Genomic DNA, 16557 nt, shown 5'->3' on the forward strand with positions numbered 1-16557 from the left:
GGGTGGCCGCGAGGTGACCCAGGGGCCGGGGAAGAGGGGACACGGGGGAGACAGGTCGCCTTCACGGAGCACCTGAGACCCGAGGGGCTTCACAGAGCAGGAGGCTGGGCCGGTTCGGGGCCGCACACCTTCAAATGGGCCGGGATGGGAGGCGTGAGGCAGAACCCGGAAACCAGGCCCACCCCGCCTCAGCGACGCCCACGGAGCTCTGCAAACGTTTGTCCACGCGTGTCTGCCCAGACCGCCGCGTGGTCCTCGCATCCGCTAGACGGGCTCCCTCCCATCCCACAGAGACAGCTTTCCGGGGGCCCGGGTGTCGGACCTGGTCCAGGCACCGGCGGGGCGCCGGAGGAAGGCTGGTGTCCGTCCCTGCTTTCCGAGAGGGCAGGCCGGGCCCAACCCCCCCTGCTGTCACCCGGGATGCCGGGAGCCAGCCACGTCTCAGCAGCGCGTTGCACGCGGTGCCTGCCCACACGGTGAGCAGCGGTGACCGTGTGGGCCGGGCATCCCGCTGGCCTGGCTCGCGGCTTCCGCACGGAGGCTCGCACAGGTGGTGCTCTGCGAAGGCTCATGGAATGTGCGAGGGCCGAAGAGCGCCTCATGAGCCGCCTCCTGACGTGGCAGAAAGAACGCGGAGCCCAGGGGACAGAGTTGAAAGGTTGTGTGTAGACGCCGGGCTGACTGCTGCGTGACCCAGTGGAAAAGGAGGGCTTTTGTCTAGATGGTCTCCAACGTCCCTTCCAGTTCTAGCTTTCCAGAAAACTGGTCCCACAGCGAGACCGCTTCACTTTAGAGCCATGACTCTCGTCTACAACCGCTGCGCCTGGAACCCACCGCCCCGCGGGCGTGTGTTGAACACCCGCGAGCGGCTCGACTGTGGTCGCGGCCCCTGCGAGAGCGGAGCCCGCGAAAGGCACAGAGGAGAAGCAGCCCGGTCTTGTGGAGCGGTCTGGTGTAGAGGGGACCCGGCCTAAACATACGCGGGAAGAAAGCGCAGGTAGGCCAGTGAGCAGATGACAGGGACGGTGTTAGGAGTCCAGTCGCAGGAGGGTTGGACCTCCACGGCTGGCCCACCTGGGCGGCAAGCGCCGAGAGGAGGCGGCGTGCGAGTTCAGAAGGGCCGGTCCGCCCCGGCAGGGCGCCGCTGAGCCTGAAGGAAGGGCGGCCGGTAGTAGGAGGGCTGAAGGGTCCTGCCTAGGGGGCGTGGGGGCGGGGGGCAGTGAGGGAAGATCAGACCCACCGAGGCAGTGAGACACGGGCAGGGGGGAAGAGGGAGCAGAGTCCCCTGAGGGCCCCGAGGCAGCCGAGGGGGCCCCAGGGGGGTAGGTAGGGTGTGGGGCGAGCGTGTGACCGCTGCTGGAGAGGGGCCCAAGGGGACCTTGTCCCTGCTCCACCACACCAGTTGGAGATCTCTCTCTGAGCCTCAGCATCGTCACCCCTCAGGTGGGCCTGCTGACAGGACCTGTGCCCAGAGTCGTGCAGACCGTCAATTAGGGACATTCGCAAAGAGGCAAATTGCACGGGGCCTGGCCTTGAGGGGCTCTGGGTAAGCGGGAGTCTGTGGTCTCCTGTACTCCCACTCCCCAGGTGGGGGCGCCCTGCTCCGTGTCCCTTGGGCAAGCCACCCAACTTCTCTACACTCTGTCCTCCTTTTCACTTGCAAGGTGGGGAGAACAGGTTACTCGGAGAAGTGCCCGGGAGGCTTTGAGGAGATTATTCATGTAAAGAGTTAGCGTATACAGCACGCGCTCACTGACAGTAGCCGTGGTTGTCATCAGCCTGCAGCGAGTTTCTGGTGGGCCCCCAGATCTGGCCCCCTGGATCCCCAGGCCTCCCCTCAGTGGTCACCTCTCTGTGCCTCGGCGCTCCCGTCTGTTAAGTGGGGCTAATACCCTGGTGTGTGGAACAGCTCGGCACACGGGCAGCTCTGGGCAGTCGGGCTCGGTCGTGGTCGTCGTTCGAATCCCCGCTCCCCCAGTGGCCCATCCCTGCCACCGCTCCTGTGCCTTTCCGTCGTGGCACGGCCTTTCCATGTTTCCTTCATCCCCCTGGTTTTCGCCTGCCTCGCTTGGACGGCTTGCCTCGTCTGGGTTGGGGAAGGCAGTAGCGTCTTCCTGCCACCCCCGAAGGCTCCAGCCTCTTTCTGGGCTCCGTAATTTTCTATCGACGAGGTCGAAGGGGAGGAGAATCCCTCCCTCCGGAGGTGGGGGGAAGGGCGGAGCAGGGTAATTGTTCTTCTCTCCCGTTCCCAGCTCGCCTTCCCTTCCCGTGTGTTTAAGGGACATGGGTGCGGAAAATGATGTTATTGATGAAGTCGCCATAGCAACGACCCTCGGGAGGCACGCATTCCGGCTTTGTTATCCTGGGCCAGGGCAGAGAGAAAGGCCCAGCTCCTAAGGACAAACAGATTGGGCCCGCACCCCCCCCCCCGCCCCCCGCCCCGTCCTGCTTGAGATGCATCCGTGAACTTTGCTTTGCCGAGAAGACGCGATGTGCACACTGGCTTGGGGCAGGCAGATTCTGCAGTGGTTTAGCTCTGTGCACATTCTCGTGGAGAATCCAGACGTGACGGAAGGCCTTTGGGAAAACTAGGCCCTGGCGGGGAAGGGCTGCCGGGGCCCGTCCCAGGGCCCGGAGGAGGCAAGAATCGAGAAGGGGACCATCGCGAGGAAGCCCTGGGCACCGGGCAGCCGAAGGCAGGGCCCGGGACCCCGGCCCTGCTCCCGAGGCACGGCGCGGCCCTGGCACGTCCTTCCCCGCCCTGATCTAGCCTCCGTGTGCTTGCTCATGAGATGGGCATGGCCGTACCCATGTCTTCGACTCATGGTGAGGGCTCAGTCACATGAGAGCGTCGTCAGAGCCCTCGTCTCTATATCACGTGTTCTGAAAGACTGAGAAAGGGCTCCTGATTGTGTCCCAGACCCAGCCTTTCTCCCTCTCCCACGGCCACTGCCCTCCCCTAGGCTCCTTTGTCCCTTTCAGGGTGATAGCGCCTCCCATGTGCTTGTGGCCCGTGCTGGCTGCCCTCCGACAGCATCCACAGCTCTCTGCCACGGAAGTGCACCCCTACCCTATTTACAACCTTCCTGTGCCCGCCCCCCTCCCAGCCTGGGGACGCAGTCCCTCAAGCTCTTTTCTGTGTCCTTAGCCTCAGTGGCCCAAAGAAGGGGAGGGCACACTGAGTGAGCGCCTGGGAGGCCCAGCCTGTGACTTAGCCACTTTTATATGGATGGAAACTAAGGCTCAGAGGGACACGGTTGCCCAAGGTCCTGAGGGCAAGTGGCAGAGTCTGAAATCGGACCCCGTGACGCGGCTGTGAAGCGTCTGTCTCCTCATCGCTCCCCGCCCCATCCTGGGCACAAAGAGACACTCGGTCGGAGTTTGCAGAGCATCATTAGATTTGGACGGGTTAGATCAAATTAGATTCGACCTGGCGGGCAGCCTGGCCTGACTGGCACCGGGTCCCTGAAGACCAGGATTTCTGGAAACGACTCTGAAATTCGATCTTCTTTCCCCTCTAGGCAGGGAGGTAAACAGGGCTTCCTGCTGAACTTGGCACTGTGGTTACTCCCCATATCAGGACGGGGAGCCGGGCCAAGGGAGGCTGCACCCCGCCCAAGGATGCCGTCTTGTCGTCCGGCTCCCAAGAGCACATGCCGTGCAAAGCAGGGGCCGCAGGAGGACAGAGTCTGGGCCAAGGTCCTTCCGTTCTGCGGCTCACGGAGAGCCGCGCCGTGCCCGGCCCCGGGCTTGGCCTCTGCCCTGAAGGAGCCTACCGGCTGGCATCGGTGGAGACGGCGTGCCGGTTAGAACTGGCCAGAGTGCCCCGGCCCCCTCAGGGGAGCCGGGGTGGGGCTGCAGCACAGGGGGTGGAGCGGAAGACGCTGAGGCCTCTTCCGGTAAGGAGCCCAGGACCGTTCCCCTGGAGCACCTCACATGCCGTGGGGTTCACCTATTCAAACTCACTTACCCTCGGCAGTAGCTGTGCTGGTAACACTACCCGTCAGCTCACTGTCCTCAGGACAGCCCCCCCGGGAGAGGGCAGAGGGAGTGCCACCTTCTTTACCCCTGGGGCCGAGGCAGAGGAAGCCCCACGCCAGGCTCCAGGAGACGGAGCTAGAGCCCCATCCCCTGCCCAGGCCTGAGCCACCTTGGTCGAGCTCATCCGTAAGGTGAGGGACTGACGTGGGTCATCGTAGGTTTGGACTGTGTTAAGGGAGAGGCAGGGGGCTGTCCCACGAGTGACCGCGGGACTTGTCAGAGCCTTTAATGTGTGCTGCGGAGTTCCCGAGGTGCCGTCCCAGAGAACACATGGCTGCGAATGCCACATAACGCTGTCACGATTCTCTGTGAGATGCTGTCAGGTGGGACAGCCTTCGTCTCTCCCTTCCTCCCTCCCTCCTCCTCTCCCACCCTTGCTCTCCTTGTATTTCTTTCACCCCTGTGCTGGGCACTGAGGACACAGACAAGGATAAAGATGTCCCTCTAAGTTCCCCATGGCGGCTGAGGAGGGTGACTTCGCAACCACGTGCATGTAGCACAAGGTAGACAAAGGCAGGAACCCGCTCTGTGCCACACGCATCACGTAGTTCTATCATTCGAGTGTCGTGGCAACCCTCGGAGGTAAAGGTCATGACAACCCATTTCCCAGCTTAGAAAACAGAGACCCGGAGAAGAAGGCATCTGACCAGAGGCTCAGGTACAACGCATCTCAGCCCCAGCCCCTCTTGAGCTCTGCACAGCCTTCCTCGGGGTGCCTAGAGGATGGCGAGCCCACGGGCAGGCCACCCTCTGGGCCCGGGAGCTGGCCCCTCCCTCTGGCTCTCCGCGTTCGGTAAGACCCGCTACGTGCAGCCAGGGTCCTGGGCACCGGGACGTAGCGGTGGACGAGGCCCCTTCCTTCCTGCGGGAGCTCTCTGGTTCGTGGGAGAGGTGGCCGCAGGTCGACGTGCACGGGGGAGAAACGGAGCGGTCCCTGCCTCCCACCCCGTCAGCACTTTGCCGACTGGAAGGAAGAGACACGGAGCCAGGAGACTCGGTCACGTCTCCGTCACGTAGCGGGGGCTGTGCCCAGTGCTGCCCGGAGGCATCGGTCTCACGGGCTGGCGCGTCGGCTCGTCGCTCAGCTGAGAGCCCGCGACCTTTCTGAGCGGTCATGGTGGGTGTGGGCCAGGCCTGTCCGAGGCCGCCCTGGTGCCTCCGGCCCGATGGGAAGGCCGGCACGGCTGCCAAGGGAGAACAGGACTCCGAGGACGAGCGGGCGAGGAGTGGGGGGGGGGGGGGGGCGGGCAGGCTGCTCAGGGAACCTCATGCTGCTCGGAAAGGCTAAAGGGGTGACGCAGGCACAAGAGTCGAGGCCTCGTGCGAGCCTGACGGTCCTGTAGCTGAGCTGAGGCTCCGCCCTCACGCGCGGTGGTAGCCGGTGCGAGCTCACGGGAGCCAGGGGTTACGTGCTTTGTTGAGGTGCTGCTCAGAGAGCTTCACGGAGGAGGAGGTGTCTGAACCGGCCTTGAATTTTAATAGGTGTTTAGTTCCGAAGACAACCACTGGTGCCGCGAAATGCTGCCAGTCTGCCTTCTGGGTCCCACAAGTGTAGCTCAGGGACCCCGGGGTGGGAGAGTCTGGCTGGGAGCCCAGCAGCCTGGATTACAGTCCCGCCATGTGATCTGGGACAGACACTTCCCATCTGGGGGCCTCATTCTCCCCTTCTGCAGGATGGATGGACGAGATGGGCCGCAGGGATCCATCTGTGGCTCTGCCAGCCATGCCTCACCTCTTCTCGTGGGCTGCGGAAGCCGGTGTGCCCCCGAGCGAGGAGAAGGTCCTGTGCTTACTGCGTCTGTAGCTGGTGAAGCCGAATTACGGGCACAGAGGCGGCCAGGTTCCTTCCAGGCCCCAGGCCGGCGGTCGTAGCCGTCTGGGGAATGGTCGCTGACACCATGGTGATGCCCGGCGGGCCGCCATGGCGGGGAGGAGGTGCCTCCAGAAGCCCTCAGGCCGAGAGGAGCCCAGCCTCACGGGAAGCCAGCTGTTGGTGGCTGCTCTCCTCGGCGGCTTGCTCCGTATCGGCCTGTTTCCCAGCACGGTTGCTGCTTGGGTGTGAGGCCCAGACCCGTGTCCCAGACCCCCGTGGAAGAGGGGAAGGTTATTCCATTCCCCTCCCTTTGTGGAGGATCCCCTCCCGGGCAGGACTTCTATTGGACAGTGAGGTCACTGAGAAGGCTCAGAGCTCAGCCTGCCCGCAGGGCCCGGCCAGAGAGTCCTGCTAAGCCCAGAGAGGAGAAATCTGGCCACTGTGTCAGCGCTGCGAGTGAGGCTGGGGACCGAGGAAGGCTTCCTGGAGGAAGGGACGCAGTGGCATTTGGCCTTATGGAGCGAACACCTTATGGGACACCTCACGGGTTGACCGTTTCCTGTAGCGTCCAGTCTGTGGCAGGTGCAGGGACAGAGACACCCCCTTGCCCCGGCAAGAGGCGAGAGGTGATGAGTGCCTGAGAATGGATGGGGGATGGGGACCTAGCTTCAGGCCCACCTGCACCCCCAGGGGTTCCAACAGCAAGGTCAGGAGTCAGCACCCACCCCATTCTCCTCCACAATGACTCTCCTCTCAGCCAACTCTCCCCTTGTCTTGGAAAGTATCGTTTTTAATTAAAAAATGTGTTAATGTTAACATGTGATAGATTTTCAGTTTCTATTTTTACAAATACAAACCGCCCCATTTAGTTTCCAGGATAGCAGATATTAGCAGCTACAGCACGTCAACACGTGAACAGAAGCTCGCAGGCTCCCGTGTAACGGTCAGAAACGTACAGCGGTCCCAAAGCCCTCTCCGCTGACGATCCAGCACTGGCCCTGCGCTCGGCTGGAGGAAAAGTGCCCCGTGCTTCGGAGCCTGGGTGGGGAGTCCTCGGTGGGTCCCCTGACCTCACTCAGGACTTTAGGCGGAAGACGGGGGCCTCGCCTGCCTCTCCCACGGCTGCCAAGGCCACTGAAGTGGACACGTTTGAGGTCAGCCCATCACTGGTGGGGCTTGGGGCCCGCCCTTCCGGCCCCAATGTCACTGCTTCCACGTCGACTTAGACTGGAACTCCGGATTACCCCCTAAATTATCCTTTGCCAGAGAAACAACAACAGCGTGGCTCATTTTTAAGTCTGGATTCTCAGAAAGAAAGACTGCCTGATTGCAAGGCCACAGTGGAAGAAAAAGCTGAGGGACTTCTAAAGCCTTGTACTCGGTTTAGCAGCCAAAGTTCAAGGCCACATCCGCTCCCCAGTGACAAATTTATGGTTAGTGATAATTAGCAGGGTTTCTGGTGAGTTGTGTTTCTTTGGCTGGGAATGGAAATTGAATCTCTCTCTTCACAGATGAGCCTGAGCGCAAACAGGGGCCCTCAGGCTCTTCCCAGTTTAGGGAGAAAGCACGGATCCGTTTGAGTGGCATCGATTGCCTGTGCCAGCCCCAGGACAGCCCTGGGCGGTTAATACGGGGGGTGGTGGTGTGGGGGTCGCGTGGGGTCGCCATCGGGAAGCCCTGTGGAACCGGTGCAGTTTGAGACAGGCCTGGGATTTTGTTTGTGGAAGACAGGAGGGGCGAGGGCGTGGAGGGGGCGGTGCCAGGGGTCGGTCAGCAGGCAGCGTGAAATCGCAGGCTGGAGTACGAGTAGGAGGCGGAGGGAGACGAAGCTGGGAAGAAGCCCGAACACCAGCCCCTGTACCTCGTGGGCGCCAGGGAGCCATCATCAGGGTGGTGGTGGTCAGGGAGGCCCCTTGGCGGCCACCCCCCACTGGCTGGCCCCTGGCCAAGGCGGGAGTCTCTCGGAAGACCTGATGAGAGACTGCGTATGTCTCAGTGGCCCGTGAGATCCCCTCAACTGAGAGCCTTCTCTGAGCGGGGGCTGCCGGGCCTAGACAAGGTCCCCGTGAGGACCTCTCTCCAGATCCACAGAAGATCCCGGCCTTCTGTGCCCCCGTAGAAAGACCTAGCGTCGGAATACCTACGCTGTCTTGTCTGTGGAGCACAGATTATCATTCCCATTTTACGGAAGAGACTCAAGAAGTGAAGCAATTTTTTCTGAGACACACAACCGGGAAGGAGGCCAGGCCCATGCGCACAGCTGCTGCCCTGGCAGTGACCGAAGAGAGCCATGCCACCTTGGTGAGGCTGGCTCTCCCCGGCTCACAAGGGCCGGCTGTGCACCGCTTCCCAGCTGCACCTCCAGGGACCTCTCCTGGCGCTGGGCGTCAGCCGTGCTAGGGCGTTCGCACCCCGGCAGCAGGCCGACGCTCGCGCCCACCCCGAGCCCCGTCGGCACCCCCACTCCCGGTTCCGCGTCGCGCAGCGCCCCCGTCCGCCAGGCGCGCACGGGTGCTGTTGTGGACTTTGGCCAGAGGAAGGGGCTGTCTCTCCGGATGAACTTGAAGCTTCCTACAAGGAGCCCTGTTTGTTCCGCTGCTGGGTCGTTGGTCACGCTCTGCGTCTGTCCAACCGCGTGCCTGGAATAAGTAAGGAAAGTGAGGTGAAGGAACAACGTGGGTAGTCAAGTCAGGTGAAACCAGAGGTCGGCGCGCTGAGCAAACTGCAGGCTTTACTCGTGGCCGTTTCTTCGTTTTACTGATATTTAGACTTTTTAAAACTCTCTGTTGTGGGGCCTCTGGGTGGCTGAGTCTGTTGAGCTTCTGACTTCGGCTCGGGTCATGATCGCCGGGTTCGTGAGTTTGAGCCCCGCATCGGGCTGTCTGCCCACCCCCCCCCCCAAAATAAATAAACATTTAAAAATACATCTTGGTTGTAGCTGCCAGGGTGTTTGTGTTTTTAAATAGATGTCAGATCTCAGTTGCCCGCCCCCCCCCCCCCGCCGCCACCCATGCTTAAAGTGGACAGGGTCAAGACTGAGCCAGTCCTGACACACACGTGGGCCACCTAGGGGAAGGGAGGCCCCCGTGTGTCCCCGCCCGTGGCGTTCCTTCCCTCCGTCCAAGGCTGGCTGCTCTCGGGTAGGACACGGAAGTAAGGTCTCAGGGCACTGTGTGGGCGGACAGCAGCTCCTCCTTTCATCTGCCCTTAGCCTCTTGATGGACTTGTGACCTACAACCTCTCACTTGACCCCAGTGACCTCATAAATCCTGGAAACTCCTCACAAATCACCAGGAAGATAAACATCAACTGGGGTCAACCGGAGGGGGTCCGAGCCACTCCAGGCAGGCTCCCGGGGTGGGGGGAATGTCCCAAGAACTACGGGTGACTGAGGAGAGAGGCACATGGCCACCCCAGGCGCCCCTCGTTGTCCCCATTATGCCAGAGCCCTCAGGGAACATTTCCATGTAACTCTCCGTGAGCACTGACTGGAGGCCAGGCCTCTGGAGCCTCGAGGTGAATGGTCCATGGTCCTTGCCCCGGAAACTCAGGGTGGCCCAGCTCTCTGCGCTCCACAAGGCCTCTGGGCCAGGAGTGGGAAAGAGGTTTAGAGTCTGAGGTGCTGGTCGACGTCCTTGTGATGCCTCTCAGCGTACCGTGGGCCTTTGGGCAGGTGTCTCAAGCATGGTTTCCCCACCTCTGAAGGGAGCGCTTGCCTTTATAGGGGCAAGGAGCCCGAGCACATTGCTCCTGCCTAGGGTTTGGAGCCCCAGTAGAGTCTCGGGGAGCCTGGAAAGAGAGGAGACAGGAACACAGCTAGCCTCGTGAGGGACAGGGCTTCTGAGCCCAGCCAGGAGGACGAGTCGGAAGGGCCCGCCAAGCAGGTGCGACAGGGGCAGGGCTCCAGCTACAGGATGGGGACACGAGCAGGCGGTGGGGTGGCCCGGCCCCAGCACCCTGGGGCAGGCTCCCCTCTCTGATGCCTCCCAACCAGCAAGGCGGGGGGGGCTGAGTCTTCGCAGAGCAAGGCACCTGAGGTCTGCAAACGTTTGCCTTTAAAAAGTAGCGTCTGCCAACCAGCAGGAGCCTCGGGCTGAGATTGTGGCAATGGTGACCCACGTGCCCCGGGACGCGGAACAGGCTCCAGGGGGGTACAGGGGCGTGCGGACGGAGCCGGAGGTTGTATGGGGCTCTGCGTTTGGGGGTGAGGGTTCCTTGGGTCCTGGGGCGCACTGCAGGGACCGGGGACAGAGACAGACCCCCCTCTGGCAGCTGGGGGGTGGTGTGTAGGTCAGGGCGTGGCCGTGTGGCTGGTGAAGACGAGCCTCTGCCACCCTGAGGTCCAAGAGAGCAGCATGGCTGCCTCTGACTCGTGCAGGAACGCGGTGAGGGGTGGCCGCGCGGGGCCGACGGCGCCTCCCAGGCCACACAACACCTCTCCTGACTGCTGCTGCCCCCCCCCCCCCCCGCGGTCCCCTGACCCGTCAGCGTCCCCTCGGGGCCCAGCCGCCTGCCGCCATCGTTTGAGATGCCGCCGCACCTGCTTTAGTAGGGAAGCGGTCCGAAGCCCCGACCTGAACTCGGTTCCGTAATCCGACCTAGGGCGGGAACGCTTCTTCAATGGGTCCCCTGGTTTCTCCCCAAGACCTCTCCAGCTGGACGGCTAGGTGCACACCCCGCCGTGCGCGGACGGTACACGTGCTAACGGCGGCCCCAGAACGCTGTACTTGATGGTGACGTTTTAGAGGCTGCCTCTCTTCAGCCTGAAATTTTCTCTCTCTTCCCTCCTCCGGTCCCCTCTCTCTCTCTCTCTCTCTCTCTCTCATCTGTCTCTTCCCAGAGGGTATGAACTGCATGAACAAAGACCACGGCTGTGCCCACATCTGCCGGGAGACGCCCAAAGGTGGGGTGGCCTGTGACTGCAGGCCCGGCTTTGACCTTGCCCAGAATCAGAAGGACTGCACACGTAGGTAGATGGAGGCAAATGGGTCAGACATCCCCATGCGTCTCCTGCCATTGCTTTATTGGGGGGTGGGGGGATCTGTCCAGTTGGCTGGACGTTTCCCAGGGAGGGCTCTCCGCCCCTCGGGGTCGAGAGGAGGGCAAGGTCCCTGAAGAGGCCTGGGGAGGCATGAGGGATAAGGGCTGTGATCGCTAGACACGGCAGTTTCCCCACCTGGCATGAATCACTGACAGCCCCGGGGCAGGACCCTGCTACAATAGCCCTGCCGGCGCGAGCTGTGACCCTGACCCCAGAGACCCATGGGCCCTGAGCCGAGCCCTCCCACGGGTATGGAGGGCTGTGGCACAGAGACCTACAAGCCCAGGCTTCCCTGGGGCCAGGGCTTGGCCCTTGGTGACAGGATGATATCAAGAAGGAAAGGAGCTTGGGGGGGAGGGGACCCAGCCCAGCCCGTGCTGACCTTATTTCCAGGATCACAGATCGGAACTTGGAGGCTGCCCCCGCGGGGCCCACTGTAAATGGTGATCCCCTGGGAGATCTGGGTTGAATGAGGCCTCTGGCCAAAGGTGCCATTCAGGACCAGCTCGGGGGTCAGCCCACGGGGCACAGGTGTCATTCAGCCCCTTAATGTGGTCCTCCCCGGGAGGACTGGGAGCCCGCAAACGAAGCAGGACCGTGGCCGAACACAAGTCCCCAAGAGCGTCAGACCCACCCAGCTCCCAGCAGCTGCGTGGGGAGTGGCGGGGTCGGCCTCGGCTCACTGGGCAGCTGGGATGCCCGCCGTGGTGCCGCGTTTGCTCTGTGTGTACGAAGAGCTGAGGGAGGCCGGTGTGCCTGCTGCCCACGTCTGGCCAGAGACGCCTGCTTCATTCCAGCCCCGCTCTGTGATGCAGAGAAAGGTGTGGAGGAGTCCGAATCCGATTCCCGGTAGAGAAAGCAGCCCCAGCCTTGCCACTGAAACGGGAGACTGAGCTGACCAGTGCTCACAGAGAAACTGGCCTTGCTTTCCATCCTTCGTTCTGTGGAGAAGACAGCTGGCCCTTGCCGGCCTGTCGTCCTTAGTCCACGATTGTCATCAGCTGTTCTGTGGGTGGCCGCCACACCTTTCCCAGCCCATGCTCCTCAGTCACCAAGGTCTTGGGGACCCACATGCACTAGACACAGTCCCTGTCTCCAAGGAGCTTGTGCTCCAGCCCCCACTCGTGATGCGTCCTTTCCCCAAAGTGGAGATGCTTCCTTCTCCCCAGGCACGTCCCGAGATGCGGGCAGCCTCCCTCCTTGTTGCTGGCCTTTCCTGTGGGGCCTCACAGATGAGCGTGTGGGTGGTCACCACGGGCGAGTGCCCAGCTCCAGCCCCAGGACTTTGCCAGGCCCTCTGTCCTCTGCATCGGACAGTTCCTTTAACTACAGAGAAACCCGCTGCGCCTGGTGCCCTTCAGAACCGAGAGTGCAGAATTGCAGCTTTCCCAGTCCTCCGGACCAAGGCCAGGGACAAGCACGTGTGGACTGGGCAGGCTTGTTGACAGGCTCAGCCAGAAGTAAAGAGTGTTCCTTCCACAGCAAGACTGGCCAAGCCTTGAGCTGGGTGCTGGGGAGAGAGCTCTGCGAGCCACAGGCGGTGGCTGGGACCCACTGAACCGTCTGGGATGAGCACTGCAAGGGAACAGGTTGCTCAGAGGACATCTCCCGAGGGGCCGAGCTGATCTGAGAGGTCGGGGACAAGGCAGGGCCCTCTGTGAGCAGGGAAGCAACCCCCCCCCCCACCTCCCCACCCTTCAGTGAGAAGACTCAAGCCCTCAACCCGCATGTTTGCTGGTTAAAGAAATAAAAGCCCCGCCCTCTCCGCTGGCGGGGGCTCCGTATTGCCAAGGTGTTTATAGAATCGGATACCGGTCCTGGGGGCAAGGAGTGGGTGACCACAGCCCTCCCGTGCAGGGCCCGCACGGATGGCCCGGGCTCCTGCCATGTGGTGGACGTGAAGGGTTAGCATAAAGTTGGCTCTGAGGCTTTCCCCCTGGCCCTTGAGGCCGACTGAGGTCTAGGAAGTTCTACATCCGGATTTGGGTTGGGGGCCTAGCCCGCCTCCGTGGGCCAGCAGGACCGCAGGGCCTCGGCACCCAACTCTTCTATCCAGAGTGCGGGGCCCACGCCGGGTCCAGAGGGGCTTTTTCCATCCCTTCTTGGTGGTCCCGGAGCTCAAGGTGCCAGCACGCACCTCCACGTACAAGCTGTGGGCGCTCTCGGTGCCCGCTAGCTCGGCCCCCACGGTCCATGAGATGCGGGCACGCCCGTGTAGGGGAGCACGGGACCCTCAGCACGGCCCTCCCCCAGCTTGCCTCGGACAGACCCTCGCCCTCGGAGTCGCTTGCAGGGCGCGGCCCATCTCCTGGAGCCCAGAGCTTGGAAACAACTGTCTGTGGTGTCCTCACGGCCTCCTCACGCCTGCACCCCTGCCCCCTGTGAAACGAAGCTTCTCTCAATCTGGGAGACGCGTGACGTCCAGCCCGAGGCAGGGCTGTGCCTGGGGCTCTGCCCTCACCTGAAATCTGTGGTGGCCTCTGTCCTTGGCTTCCCCGGGGCTCTTCCTAGGCAGAGAGCTGAGCTGTTTCAGAGACGGGAGACTGTGACCGCAGGCTGCCGGGCTCCCCTGGAAAGCTGAGAGAAGAGATGCTCCTGTGGAGAAGGGGCCAGAGGGGCTCCGCACTCCTAAGTCCCCGTTGTGCTTCCTGAAGAGTTGTGCACGTCCTCGAAATGTCACCCCGGAGGTTGGGTTCCTCCTCCAGATGGGACGTTAGCTCCCCTGTGGCAGAGGCAGCCCGGCAGAGCCAGTCTCTGGTTGCAAGGACGGCATCTGAGACACTGAGCAGAAGCCACTCTCTTCGTGTCCTCCTCAGCCGGCAGGGAGACGGCACGTGTCCAGGCTGACAGGGTCCCCGCCATCACTGGGGACGGACGCCATGGAGGCTCTGTGCCGTGCCCTGGGTGAGAGGGGTGCCTGGGAGAGGCGGCCGCGGGCCTCGGTTCTGGAATGCTTGGGACCCGTCGTGGGGATCTGCCACCCGAAGGAGCGTCGTTAATCCAGACTGCCGCTCCGGAATCTTCGGCCCCTCCGACGGTGGTTGGCCTGAGATTTACTTTTGCATATTTGATCATCACTGGGGTCCTGCCAAATACATGAAGAGTGTAGATAGAATTCTAGATAAGTGGTTAAGGTGCCAGGAAGACAGCCCGTCCTCAAGGCCCTGGGGCACCGTTTGCATACAGGCGATGGGCACCCTGTCATCTTACGAGCTGAGTAAAGCGGGGGCTGTGAGAACCCCTCGCACATACTTCTCACCCTGAGACGGGATAACAAGCGGTTTTCTTTTAAATAAACCGGAATTTATCTTCTCCTACCTCAGACTGGCTGTGTTTTGTTCGGCCCCCTTTTAGCCGACCCGGGTCGCTGATGCCGTGAAACGTTTTAAGACTCTGTTAGACGCTGCAAACTACGTGACGTGTTTCCATAACAGGTCATTCTCAAAAGCGCACCTGAGATGACATTAACGTGCATATGTTCTGTCTGTTTGAACACTGCCTCCGGGGGATCCGGGCTCTGAGGGCATACAGGTGGAGACGGCCGCTGGGACTAGGAGGGAGCAGACTTCTGTGGGGACACCCTCCCGCACGCGGAATGAGTGTCCCCCTCGCCACGGGCCCGCCACCTCCCTCCCTCGCCTGGCAGGGCATGCCTGGCATTAACAGACACTTGTCCCGTCCAGACAGGCAGTGTCTAAGTGCCCCTGGAACCTAGGAAGGATAAAATTGTCTCCCCTAGCGCTTTCTTCCCCAAACACCGTCCGAGTCTGTCAGCTGGAGCCGGCCCTGAAGCCCACATGACCCAAGTCCACCCGTCCTACACCAGTTCACGCCCGGGGAGCGAGCAAACCCATCCAAGACCCTGGTGGGGCTGAAGTCCAGGGAAACGTGTGCTTACTCGCTGTTTATCTTATGCCGTCACTTTGCGCCCCCCCCCCCCCCGCCCCGTCCCTTAAGAGAATCAACCAGCACCGATAAACTAATCCTCTTTGTTGTTTTTCCTTTTATACACACGTATGTACGCTTTGGGCCTAACTAGTAACCTGTAACTATGGAAACGGAGGCTGCCAGCACAGCTGTGAGGACACAGACACGGGCCCCATGTGTGGCTGCCACCAGAAGTACGCCCTCCACTCAGACGGTCGGACGTGCATCGGTAAGTAAGTGTGCCGGGCACTGGCACCCGTGCGCCCCCCCCGCCCCCCCAGGGTGCACCGTGTGGCCCTACCTTTGGCCAGCACCCCACCGCGGCCCGCTTCCCAGGAAGTGAGCCTGAGGGAGCACACAGGTCCCCACCTAGGGGGCCGGCACACGTCCCCGAGGGAAGCCTTCTGTAGAGACTTACACAGGGCCATCCAGCCACCCAGGACCAAGCACCTCTGCTTCGTGTCACTGTGGGCTCTCTGCGGGTCCTCCTCCTCAACAGGGGGGTGGCCTGTGGGGAGGAGGAAGGTGTGTGCGCCCGAGGAGGGGACCTTCTGTCTTTAAAGCGCAGGGGTTTCCCTCCCGATACGGGGACGCACAGCACATACGCCTAACCTGCATCTTGGCCCCATTAGCGACGTGAGCTGCCCGCCACAGTCTAGAAAGCCAAGGGGTTTGCTCAGAAAGCGGCTTTAAGTCTTCATCGTCTACACCAGGGGAGACGGACGGAAGAATCCCGGGGTAGGGCGGGGGGGACTCTGGGTGTTTTTAACTGCCTCCACTCCTGAGCTAACGGAGCTCTCGCTGGACTTCTCCCAACCAGAGTCCCTTCTTGTCAGCATTGCCCCTTCTGTCACCTCACCTGTCGTCACATGGAGTCCCCTTCCCCCCGGTCCTTATTTCCAAGAGGAAGCTAGAATATCTGGGGTTGCCTCCTGCCGTAATCAGTAGTCGCTTCTTTCCCACCCAAAAATAACAGCACATCTTCCAGCTGAGAAAAAGAAGAATTCAAAGTTGGCACCCACCCAACTTTGTTCATCCTGTTTTCCTTCCCTTCAACGTCAGCCACCCTTAGAAGCCCACGGTCGGTGGTCACGTCTGTTCTTTTTAAGGGCGGGAGTGGGGGGCATCTCTTCATACTGACTCTGAAGATTTTCCTGAAGGGACTCTCCAGTAACACACAAGGGGTGGCAAGCAGGCAGAGCCGGGGAGCCAGAGTTTGCTGTCGCCTTCTGTCCCCATGAGTGCTCCCTCGTCCTGTGAGGGGCCGAGCGGGGGCGCCGGGGCCGGGGCCGGCCCCCAGCGTCTCACCCTGGTCCCGGCTGTCTCCCAGGGGCTGCTACCTGCGTGGTTCTCCCCTCCTCTGTGTGGTCTCCTCTCAGACGGCCTTTTTGGTTTCATCCTATCTCCTTCCTCCTGCTTTTCTGGTGATGGTCCCTGATTGCCTGTCTTGTCTGATAACCGACGTTCATTAAGTATTTTCAGAGCCAAAAGCCAAACCGAACGAAACAACCAAAAAATGAAAAAAAAAAAAAAAAAATTTTTTTTTTCAAAGCAAAACCTGGTCTCAGACTAGTGTCTCTATTGCAGCCTGATCCCATCTAGAACCCCCTCTCCCGCCTCTCTCCCTGTCTCCACTGTCCTGCCAGGGGGGCCCCCCAGGCCCCCCCAGCCCCTTCCTGTCTGTCTGCTGGGTCGCCCTCCCTGTTTGTGTCTGCAGCGCGGCGGCCCCCGCCGG

At 61.6% G+C, this 16557-nt stretch overlaps 1 protein-coding gene across 2 annotated transcripts in view; it reads left to right on the forward strand.

Moving 5' to 3' along the window:
• Positions 1-16557, forward strand: part of SCUBE1 (signal peptide, CUB domain and EGF like domain containing 1) — a 130633-nt gene that overhangs the window by 63711 nt on the left and 50365 nt on the right. For both annotated transcript variants that reach the window (XM_058741094.1, XM_058741095.1), the window contains exons 5-6: positions 10695-10820; positions 14935-15051. In XM_058741094.1, the coding sequence (XP_058597077.1) occupies positions 10695-10820; positions 14935-15051 (243 nt within the window). The remainder of the gene's footprint in view (positions 1-10694; positions 10821-14934; positions 15052-16557) is intronic.

This window comes from Neofelis nebulosa, chromosome 8 (assembly GCF_028018385.1).
Source record: "Neofelis nebulosa isolate mNeoNeb1 chromosome 8, mNeoNeb1.pri, whole genome shotgun sequence".
Classification (NCBI taxonomy): Eukaryota; Metazoa; Chordata; class Mammalia; order Carnivora; family Felidae; genus Neofelis; species Neofelis nebulosa.